The 12,179-nt window shown below is 43.5% G+C and overlaps 1 protein-coding gene across 3 annotated transcripts in view; it reads left to right on the top strand.

The window, feature by feature from the left end:
* The window catches only part of LOC122553107 (uncharacterized), a 140,611-nt gene extending 134,937 nt beyond the window's left edge, over positions 1–5,674 (top strand). For all 3 annotated transcript variants that reach the window (XM_087990982.1, XM_043696654.2, XM_043696653.2), the window contains one exon: positions 4,925–5,674. In XM_087990982.1, the coding sequence (XP_087847108.1) occupies positions 4,925–5,313 (389 nt within the window). In that variant the 3' untranslated portion in view covers positions 5,314–5,674. The remainder of the gene's footprint in view (positions 1–4,924) is intronic.
* The last annotated feature ends 6,505 nt before the right edge of the window (positions 5,675–12,179 follow it).

The raw sequence follows: 12,179 nt of genomic DNA, 5'->3' as shown, positions 1-12,179 counted from the left end.
AATGTGTACGCCCCAGTGGGTAAGAGTGATCGGTTGGCCGTCCTGCAGCAGCTTCCACTGTTGCTGGCTACGTCCAGGCCGGTCATTCTGGCCGGAGACTTCAACTGTATCATTGATGCAGATGGACGATCCGGCGGGGGCGACAGTAAACTGGACGCCACGTCCAGAGCCCTGATGGACACGGTAAAAGATGCCAAGCTGCACGACGTCTTCAGCACCCCTGCAGACGGAGCGCAGCGTAGATACACCTGGTCACGGGCAGACGGGTCTATCCACTCAAGGATAGATTACCTGTTTGTGTCCCGAACGCTCTCGATCAGATCCACCGACGTCAAGCCGGTGTTCTTCTCCGACCACTGCCTCCTGCCGGCCGACTCTCACCTACAGGACGAGCAGCGGGCTGGTAAGGGAACGTGGAAGCTGAACACAAAGTTGTTGACCCCGGGAAACATTGAGGAGCTCAAGAGGGACTACGCAGGTTGGAGAACCGTGAAGCCCCTCTTTGAGTCCCCAGCGGACTGGTGGGAAACAGTAAAAGGGAACATCAAGAGGTTCTTCATCCTCAAAGGAGTTCAGGAGGCGAGAGAGAGGCGGGAAAAACTGTCCCAGCTCCAGGAAAGTATGCAGAACCTGCTCCTGCTGCAGACGATGGGGGTGGATGTCACGGAGGACCTCAAGGAGGTGAAGGGCCAGCAAGCCTCACTCTTTGCTTCGGAGGCCTCCAAGATAATCTTCCGGTCCAGGGTCCGCTCGGTGGAGCAGGACGAGACGTGCTCACGTTTCTTCTTCCAGAAGGTGTTGAAAGAGAGCTCTGTGCTCAGCAGCCTGAAGGAAGAAGATGGCTGGGTAACATCATCTCAGGCTGACGTCATGAGGATCAGTAAATCCTTCTATGCCAGTCTGTATGACGCGAAGCCGATCGACAGCGCGGCCTCCCAGTCGTTCCTGTCCTCTATCACGGAGGTCTTAGACACCAGAACACGGGCGAGGCTGGACCAGCCGCTATCTCTGGATGAGCTAACCAAGGCCCTCGAGTCCTTCGAAAAGAATAAAACTCCCGGAAGCGACGGCTTACCGGTCGAGCTCTATTCTGCTCTGTGGGACTTGATTGGCCAGGACCTGCTGGAGGTGTATGTCAGTATGCTTCGGGCAGGTACCATGAGTGAATCCATGAGGAAAGGCATCATCACCCTCGTCTACAAGCGGAAGGGGGAGAGGGAGGAACTCAAAAATTGGAGACCAATCTCACTGCTGAATGCGGATTACAAAATTCTGTCAAAGGTAATCGCCGACCGGGTCAGGTCTGCTCTAGGGTCGGTGATTCACCCTGACCAAACCTGTGCTGTGCCGGGCAGGAAGATCGCTGAGAGTCTCGCACTCCTCAGGGATACGATCGCCTACGTGCAGGACAGAGGGTTGGACACCTGCCTCATCAGCCTGGACCAGGAGAAAGCCTTTGACAGGATATCACACAGGTATATGAGAGATGTTCTCTCCAAAATGGGCTTTGGGGAGGGAATCTGCAATTGGATCAGACTGTTCTACACCAACATTGTCAGTGCAGTCTCAATCAATGGGTGGGAATCAGATAGCTTCCCAGTCAGATCTGGAGTCAGGCAGGGCTGCCCTCTCTCTCCTGCCTTGTTTGTGTGCCGCATAGAGCCATTTGCCGAGTCCATCAGGAAGGATGCGAGCCTGAGAGGGGTGACTATTCCTGGCAGCGGGGGCCTGCAGGTTAAGGCCTCCCTGTACATGGATAACGTCGCCGTTTTCTGCTCGGATCCGCTGTCCGTGCGCAGACTCATGTGCATATGTGACCAGTTCAAACGGGCCTCGGGGGCCAAGGTAAACCGAGGCAAGAGCGAGGCCATGCTCTTCGGGAACTGGGCCGACCAATCCTCGATCCCCTTCACCGTCAGGACCGACCACCTGAAGGTGCTGGGTATTTGGTTCGGGGGGCTGGGGCGTGCGCCAATTCTTGGGAGGAGCGTATCAGCAAAGTGAGGCAGAAACTGGGCAGATGGAAGCTACGGTCGTTCTCCATCGTGGGAAAAAAACCTGGTCATCAGGTGTGAGGCACTGTCATTGCTGTTATACGTGGCACAGGTCTGGCCTATTCCCAGAACATGTGCCGCTGCAGTCACCCGGGCCATCTTCCAGTTTATATGGAGGTCAAAGATGGACTGAGTCCGAAGGGACTCGCTGTACAAAGATCTGGGCAACGGGGGAAAAATAACACCCAATGCCACCCTTACCCTGATGGCCACCTTTGTGGGTGGCTGCATCAAGCTGTGCGTGGATCCCCGGTACGCAAACACCAAGTGTCACTACGTACTGAGGTTCTACCTGTCCCCGGTGTTGCGAAGGATGGGCCTGGCCTCGCTGCAGCGGAACGCTCCGAGTAGTTGGACTGTTCCGTATCACCTGTCCTTCGTGGAGAAATTTATGAAGAAAAACACCTTTGACCACAAGTCCATCAGGAAGTGGTCAGCACGTAGTGTCCTTGAGACCCTTCGGGAAAAGGAGAGGGCGGATCCTATCGAGCGGTTCCCTGAGCAGACTGTCAAAGCCATTTGGCAGAATGCCTCATCGCCAGAACTTTCCAACAAGCACCAAGACATGGCTTGGCTGGTGGTGAGGAGGGCTCTGCCTGTGAGATCCTTTATGCACGCCCGGACTCTCAGCCGCACCGTACGCTGCCCTCGAAGCTGCTGTGGGGGGGACGAGACTGTCACACACCTCCTTCTGGAATGTGCCTATGCAGAAGAAGTCTGGAGAGGAATGCAGTGGTGTTTGTCGAGGTTCGTCCTGAGCAGCGCCGTGACGCGGTACTCCGTGCTCTACGGCCTGTTCCCCGGGCCGCACACCGAGACGAACATCAACTGTGCCTGGAGGATCATCAACTCGGTGAAGGACGCTCTCTGGGCGGTCCGAAACCTGCTGATCTTCCAGCTCAAGGAGTTGACCCCGACTGAGTGCTGCAGACTGGCACGTTCCAAGGTCCAGGACCACGTGTTGAGGGATGCGCTGAAGCTTGGGGCAACTGCCGCCAAGGCGCGGTGGGGAAAGACCACTGTGTAAAGTCTGCCTGCCTAAAGAAGAACAGGGGGCCCACGCAGTCATTTGGGCTCTGCTGACGCCTCAGCTAATTATATGGGCATTGATTGAAAAATGTACAGACCTGTGTAAAAATGATAAATTCTAATCTCTATATGTACATGTTTACATATGTATAGCATGACCAACTGTACAGACCATCAAATTATTTTATGAATAAAGTATATTTTTGAAATTAAAAAAAAATTTCAGACTGAAGTGAGATTGCAGTGTTGCCAATTACGTGAATTGTTGCTCTCCATAGCAATAAGACAACTCCTTTGTACCACATGTGTCTCTCCTACCTTGTGATTACCTCCTTGCATCTGTGCAGTTCAAGTAAGAACAGCCAGCGTGGAAGCTGCTTCTGTACTGGACTTGCCTGAGTGCTGGGACGGATGGGGCCGAATCTAAGGTTTTCATTTTGCAATGTGTCAACTTCGTCGAATTTCCTGGAAGGTTTCTCTCCACAAGGGCTAGCAAATTCTTGCAACTCATCTTCCAACGCTTTGGCATGAGGGACTAAATGGCCTACTCCTGCTCCCATTTCCTGTGTTCTTACAACCATGGGAAAACCTGGAAAATGAACAGTATTTTACATCAACTCCCCTCCATAAAGACAAAATTTGCAATATATAATGAGAAGTACCTTCAGTAATGAACCAGCTCATTGTATTTACAATTGGGTGCCCTGGGATATTTTCCTTATTGTCATATCCTGAATAAAAGCCAGGTATTTATGATCATTGAAAGTTGACATTCCAAACTAATGAAAAATTCATACTGTTTTCCTTTGCTTGAAAACAATTGCTGTTTGTACTTTCACACTGCTGATTCAACAAGCTGCAGTGAGTAACTCATCACTAAACTCCCTAAAACCTGTCCATCATCTACAAGGCCCAAGCCAGGAGTATGATCGCACATTTTAATCAAACCAAAATACTTCGGGTGCTGGAGATCTGAAATTAAAACAGAGAATGCTGGAGAAACCCAGCAGGTCTGGCAACATCTGTGTAAAGAGAAACAGAGTTAATGTTTCAAGTCCAATATCACTCTTCCTGTAATCTATTGTTGGTAGATCAGCAACACTGCAAGGGAAGGAATTCTAGGATTTTGATGCAGCACCAGTGAAGGAACAGTGATATATTTCCAAGTCAGGATGGTGAGTGGTTTGGAGGGGAACTTGCATGGCTATAGAATGGAATTCTCTTTCCCAGAAGGTAGGTAGTGGAGGGTAGGTCTTCAAATATTGTCAAGGCTGACTTAAGGGATGTTTTTGATAATTCTAAAGGGTTATTGTTGGTGGATAAGAGAGTAGAGTTGAGACCAGAATCAGCCTGTGATTTTATTAAATGGGATAGTAGAATTGAAGGGCTAAATGGCCTATTCCTGCTTCTACATTATGCTGTTGCTGGCCTGCTGTACTCTGATGGATATGAGTAGAGCACAGAGATAGGGTTGCAACACACTGAATCAGTTCTCCAAACTTTTGCAACTATCCTCAAGGAATAAGGGATCAAAAAATGAACTCTGAAGTCTATTTGAAAGCTTCTACTGTATTAACTGCATGACCAATAGTGTCTAATACAATCTGAAGGAATGTCTGAGACCTAATAGAATAAGGAAACAGGAGATGGATATGTTATTTAAGGGTTAATTGTACCTGACTTGATTGATGAGGAACTAGTAATTGGCGGAGGGTCAGTGAGTTTTATGGAGTGTATTCAACTGAAATAAAGCTCTCATGAAAACTATGGACTTGGACTATGTTCAAAAACCTTTATCGTCTAATGCATAACAAGTAACACAGAAATTTTGTATTTGCCAGGCAAAGCTATACCCTCAACAAAAGTACGCAGTCCCTTCAACTCAAGAACAAAGATGTCTTTCCACTCCAAAATAAATACTCAAGGTACTGGCACTGGGAAACACAGAATGACAGATACTTGTGAAGATAAGATTCAAGACTCTGTAGAGGAAGAGAACTCCAAAGATTTGGTGGCCGAGCCAAGTGACTTGAAGGAGGCAGAAGATTCTCAAACGTCCAATCTCAATGATGATGAAGACGATGAAGAGACTCTAGAAATGGACAGCACTACACATCTCGCAAAACAAATTGAAGTTATCATCCATTTGAAACCAAAGGTGGACAGCAGTGCAGAGTGCAGCAGTGAGAAAGACCCGGAGCAAATCGATTCAAATGAAGCTAGTATTTGAACACAGGGAATCTCCTGAACATCTTTTCTTTATAAATACAGGACTGTTGCAAATCAATTACAAAAGCAGACTTGTTTATTTGCCTAACTTTCTCCACATGAAGCAGGGAAACAGCACTTTGATCATTATTTGACTGATAGGAACACATTTTTGTGTTTGAGCTTGTAGGCTGAAGTAATGTTAGTGCCAAAATTGGATATCTTTTGACTTTAATGATGATGAATGACAACTGGTGAAAATGAATCTCAATTGAATTAGCCCCTTCCTCGCAGGTTAAGGAGGGAAATACTGTGTTAAAATATATCTCGTGATTGCTTTGATTTGGTTGTAGAATTCACTCATTAAAGATATTGTAATCCTGTTTAAGATTATTTTATTGACTAAAGTGATAACCACAATTTGCATCTATATAGCACCTTAAGTTGGTTTAAAAAGCTCCCAGATCCTTCACAAGACCAAACGCAGTTTGACACTAAGACAGATATGAGGCGATGGAAAATGTGAGGACTGCAAATGCTGGAGATCAGAGTCAAGAGTGTGGTGCTGGAAAAGCACAGCAGGTCAGGCAGCATCTGAGGAGCAGGAGAATCGACGTTTCGGGCATAAGCCCTTTATCAAGAATGAGGCAATATTTGGACAGACAGCTAAAAGCTTTCTTTTAAATTTGTGGGATGTAGGCATAGATTCCCTACAGTGTGGAAACAGGCCCTTCAGCCCAACAAGGTCCACACTGACCCTCCAAAGAGTAACCCACCCAGACTCATCCCCCTACCCTAATACCCTGTATTTACCCCTGACTAATGCACCTAACCTACATGTCCCTGAACATTATGGGCAATTGAGCATGGCCAATTCACCTAAACTGCACATCTTTGGATTGTGGGAGGAAACCGGAGCACCCGGAGGAAACCCATGCAGACACGGGGAGAATGTGCAAACTCCACACAGATGGTCACCTGAAGCTAGAATCAAACCTGGGTCTAGAATCAAACTTGGGTCCCTGGTGCCACTGAGTAATGCCCATTGCTGGCATTGCTAGCTTGGTCAGTGAAACAGGCTTTGGGACTCTCCTAGAGCAGGCAGAGGGTTGGAGAGGCTTTAGGGAGAGGATTCATGAATGTTGGGTTCAAAACAGTTGAAAGCATGATCACCAGTAGGGAGCATTTAAAATTGACAGTGTACAAAAGGTCAGAATTGGAGGAGTAAGAGGTTGTGAATGGTTGTGGAATGATGGAGGACATCAGTGATAGAGAGGATGCAAAGGGATTTGAAAACAAAGATAATTGCAAATGATGATGGGTGACCAGCAATCAGGTAGCACAGTTTTGGACATGTTCGGGTGCAGAGAGGGTGAGGAATGCGGGAGAGCCAAGAGAGAATTGGAATAAACATAGAAAGTACCACAGAAACTCAGCAAATCTGGCAGTATCTGTGAAGGAAGAAAATAAGTTAACGTTTTGAGTCCAATATGACTCTTCTTTCGGAGCAAAAGGGACTGGAAAACATTGTTTCTGTGCATTTAACAGAAGGGGAGGAGGAGCGGGTGGAACAGATTGTGAGGGTGACCAGAGTAAAAGGCAAAGGGAGTGCTTATTGGTGGTGAAGGAGGGATAGAGATGTAAAATAAGTATGTAAAGGAGAAAATGAGTCTGCTCTGTAGAAAGCAAAGTGAACGAAGACACACATGTAAAAGACATTGCTGAGGTGGGAATGGGATTATTGTACTCAACATGGAGGACAGAAGTCATATGTTCAAGCTGGTAATCTCAGTTGGTCTTCTCCAGCATTCTGAGTGTTTTGCTTTTAGTCATGCAACCAAATTGTAACGACCACAGGCCCTATGTCTAAATAAGGCACATCTTTCATTGGAGATTTGCTTTACAACAATGATGTCATGTAGTTGCACATATTGCAATCTTTTGGTTCAATTAACCATAATTGCAGTTTATCTCAAATCATTGAAATTTTACCTCATAGTTAAGTGCCTTGATGATCTGTGAATGTGAATAAGAGACACAATACGAACTTTGACAGGTATTTTTGACCTTTATCTCAGATTTGTGCTTCATGGAGCAGTCACGCCTGAAGATGAAGAGTTTCACCAAATTTAGAGATGTCCCTATTTCTGAACAAACATAATCTATTTAATTAGACTGTGTCACGTCAATCTCCACTCTTATTAACTAAAATAGCTGTGACAATTTTCTGCTGCTTTGAGGTTATGCACGAACAATGTATTTGCACTTCCAGGTTTCCATCGATTTCCACGTCAGCTAAGTTAATTTTCTGATGGTTATGGTTGCTTTTGGTCAATAATGTGATTTGATAGTTCAGCATTCTCTTGATTGGCTGTAAAAGCTTTTCTGCTATTTTCATAAAGTCAACCTTCATGGTAGGATTATCAACAGGAAAGAAATGTTCTCTGAGCATTGCAGGACGTGAGTGACTGTGTTATTTATTGTACTTTGTCATTGCCCTGCTTATTAAAAGATATTACTGTCTGTGCAGACTAATAAGGAACAAATTCCTGAAAGATGCTCATGCTTTGTGTCTCCTGTTAAAAGCAGATGTGGGGTGAAAAACACAAATTGTTTTTAAGAAAAATCATCCTGATATAGAACACGTTGTCACTTCAAATTTGCTGCCTATTCATTTTGAATTAAATTGCAAAGAAAAAAACGCCATCAACGTCATAGAATCATAGAGATGTACAGCACCGAAACAGACCCATCCAACTCATCCATGCTGACTAGATATCCCAAGCCAATCTAGTCCCACCCATGAATAAAGGCTACAACTTTGAAAGAAGCTGAAGGCTTCAGAAATTGTATTTCTGGCTGATATGATCTTAGTGTTAGCATTGATAAACATTAATATTTTATTTATATGTAAAACTACTTTTACATTTCGCAAAGGAGTTTTCTTTCACTTCCTAGCAATAGTTACTTCCTACTCATGTGCAGTGGACTGGAGAAAATGGTTCCCTCCAGGCCTTGAAGTATTATAGGGATACAAAGTTTTTTTTCTGACTGACTTAATGAAAAATTTTATGCCTGTTCTACTACTGATGAAACAGATCATAATATCTAGGGCTTGGTTTATGTCTGCGATGAGACCACTGATCCAGTAGAATTAATGGTGGTACAATTTGCAAAGGAGGGGTAAAATAATCAAGCAAGTTGGAAAATAATCTACGATATATTTGGAAAATGACTGTTATTTACATTAGCTTGTTCTGTTAATGTGTCCTTTTATAGAATTGATTCACAGTGCTTCCTACACACGATAGTGACAGTACATTTACACCTATTTATACCTAAATGAAACACCTTAGCCAAGAAACTAGCTTATTTCTCTGAGAACAAAAATCTTCCAGGATCCACTTAAAATTTGAGCCATCTGATTTCTTACACTTGGGAATCATAATATGAAATATTTAAACAAATGTTGCCTATCTTCAGATCCTGCAAAAACACTATTTTTCTAAAAATTGAAGGAAGAAAAACAATTAAATTGAAATTAAGTACCATTTTTATATACATTTAATTAGTTTTTTTGTTCCTTATTTTAATTCCTTTTTTTTTTTACATATTTTGAGCATCTAATGTTTTAGTCCAGTCTTTCAGGCCAGTGGAGAATGAACATCAATCTCTGCTGATAATGTTTGGAATTGCCCACAGACTTGCTGTTTTTTGTATTGAAACATACAGTCACTGGGAATTAAAAACGGTATGGGTCCAGCTATAGAGGATCTGTCAGCATGTGACAATATAAGCAACAGTGCATCTCCTTAACCAGTCAGATTGAAAACATTCAACAGTCATTAAAACATTCAGGCATTTAAGTTAGAATGTTTAATTCAAAATAAAATTCTGTGCAGAAAGCCAGATAGAGGTAAAGATGATGAGATTGCAATAAAAATATAAGAAAAGAGAGGGGTGGAAGGATTTCATTTTAGATTTTAGTCTCTTAAAATTTCCTGTAATAATTAAAATGTGATGATATGAGACTCCATACTTGTAAAAATTAATTGTCAATACTATTTGGCAATAATGAGGACTGCTCACAATGTTATAATTGGTTTACTCATAAATGCAGCTGGCTAAGTGTTTTCTGGCATGCTTAGGGGATAGCCATGGCTTTTTAATACCCAGTGTCTCGGTCATTTAATGAGACAGTGAAGCTGATAGAGGAACAGGCCACAACTCAGACAGTAATGTCTTGATGTCTGTGTCTAGCTGTGCTTGTAAGGTCACAGAATTTAGTCATTTGTTAACATTGAGTATTCATAGCCTCATCATTACACTGGTCCCAAAGTGTAAACCATAATGTGAAGCAAAACATGCAATGTTTTATTAGATTGGATTTCTTACAGTGTGGAAACAGGCCCTTTGGCTCAACAAGTCCACACCAACTTCCCTCTGACTAATGCACCTAACACTATGGGCAATTTTGCTTGGCCAATTCACCTAACCTGCACATCTTTTGACTGTGGGAGGAAACCAGAGCACCCGGAGGAAACCCACGCAGACACGGGGAGAATGTGCAAACTCCACACAGACAGTTGCCCAAGGCTGGAAGTGAACCTGGGACCCTGGTGCTATGAGGCAGCAGTGCTAATCACTGAGCCACCGTGCTTTGGTCCAATATCAAGGGGCATAAAATCACATATTGTTCTGCGTGGACACTTAATGGGAAGAGTTTGAACCCATTATTAAAGGAATTGCAGCCAAGACATTTAAATAAGTCCAAGATAATCAGTGTCAACAGGGTTTTGAGAAAGAGAAATTAGATTTAACCATGTGACATGGCTTAATTGGGAAGTGTACATTGATATATATGCCTGACTGTTACACAAACCATCACAAAATGTATAAATTCTGAAGTAAATCACAAAGATGCCAAATTTGCCTGACCAATGGATATTCAGGATGAAAGCAATTCACACCAGATTTTGTCAATAACAGAAAACCAAAAAGGCAAAGAAAAAATGACGTTATCTTATCTGCTACAAAGTAACTTAAACTGCACTCTTTCAAAAACCCCAAATACGTACTCATTTACAAATAAGGCAGGCACATGACCTATAGTTTGACACATATTATAGGTAGATAAAGCTTTCTTGGTTTTCTATTGCATACCCCACCCAGAAAGAGAGAGAGGTGGAAGGGCATCATAGGCAGTCATAGAATCATAGAGGTCCACAGAATGCAAACAGGCCCTTTGGCCCAACTTGCCATGCCACTCAGTTTTCATAATTGGGCTTGTTGGGCTGAATGGCCTTTTTCCACACTGGAGGGCTTCTATGATTCCATGATTCTAGTCCTATTTGCCTGCATTTGGTCCATATCCCTCCATACCTATCCCCTCCATGTACCTGTCTAAATGTTTCTTAAATAATGAAATTGTATTCACCTCCACCACGACCTCTGGCAGCCCATTCCAGACACTCACCACCCTGTGTGTGAAAATAGTTGCCCCCAAACCCTTTTGAATCTCTACTCCCCTCACCTTAAACCTATGCCCTCTAGTTTTAGACTCCCATACCATGGGGAAAAGCTGTTGGTTATTTCCCCTATCTATGCCCCTAATGCTTTTATAGACTGTGCTCTCCATTCGCAAGGTCTGATGTTTCTGTTGCCCTATCATGTACATCTTTATAACAAATTGCATATCCACTGATTGGGTGGCTGTTGCCAGACAGAATTTACTTAACTTCAAGACTCTCGGTCCTACTTAATCTTGACTGATCTCTTTCACTGCATCAAAAAGCAATATTGTCTGTCACAGCTAACAATGAGCTACACTTGATGTTTCCAAGGTGCTAAACTCCTGGTATTTCACTTATATAGTGGTACAATTTTGATTCCAGTTTATAGCCTCAAAAAAGAAACTATGTGGTCTCTTGCACAACTTATTGGAGTTCTTTGAGAAAGTAACACATGCTGCAGATAAAGGGGAACCAGTGGATATGCTGGTTAGCATTTGTTACATCAAAGGATGTTGATAAATATGAAGTGGCTAGGATATTGGCATGGATGGAAGATTAGCTAGCAGACAGAAGAGAGAAAGTTGGCCTAATGAGGCCATTTTCTGGTTGACAAGGTGTTGCAAGCGGTTACATTTATACAAATGACTTGGGTGAAAGTACCAAAGGTTTGGTTGCTAAATATACTGATTACAAAAAGATAGACAGGAAATTAAGTCACAGAGTGGACATAATCAAACTACAAAGGGATATGAAGAGGCTAAGTGAGTGGGAAAAGATCAGCCAAATGGAGCATAACATGGGAAAATGTGAAGTTGTCTTTTTTTTTAGCAAGAACAAGGAAGAAAAGCACATTATCTAAATGGTGAGAGACTGTGGAGCGTTGAGATGCAGAGGGATCTGAGTGTCACAGAGTCAGAGAGTCATACAGTATGGAAACAGACCCTGTGATCTAACTTGACCATGCCAATCAGGTTTCCCAAACTGAACTAGTCCCATTTGCCTGCATTTGGCCCATGTCCCTCTAAACCTTTCCTATTCATGTACCTGTCCAGATAGCTTTTAAATGAACATCAGAAGGTTAGTATGAAGGTACAGCAAATAATTAGAAAAGCTGATTGAATATTATTGTTTATTGTTGGGGTGGGAGATGAATATAGGGAGGTTATATTTCACTTATACAGAGCATTGGTGAGATGGCATTGGGTGTGCTGTATTCAGTGTTAGCATCATTATTTGTGGTTTACTGCACCTGTACTTAGAGTAGATAGATTGTCTAAGGAGGAACGATTTGGCTGGCTAGCCACTGGAGTTTTGAAGAGTAATGGGTCACTAGATCGAAACATTTAAGATTCTGAGGTATCTTGACAAGGTGGAT

This window comes from Chiloscyllium plagiosum, unplaced genomic scaffold (genome assembly GCF_037043375.1).
Source record: "Chiloscyllium plagiosum isolate Xiang-an unplaced genomic scaffold, Cpla_swu_hap1 HiC_scaffold_10, whole genome shotgun sequence".
In the NCBI taxonomy this organism is placed as follows: domain Eukaryota; kingdom Metazoa; phylum Chordata; class Chondrichthyes; order Orectolobiformes; family Hemiscylliidae; genus Chiloscyllium; species Chiloscyllium plagiosum.
Note: the sequence above shows the minus strand (reverse complement) of the source record. Positions and strands in the feature narration are given on the sequence as shown.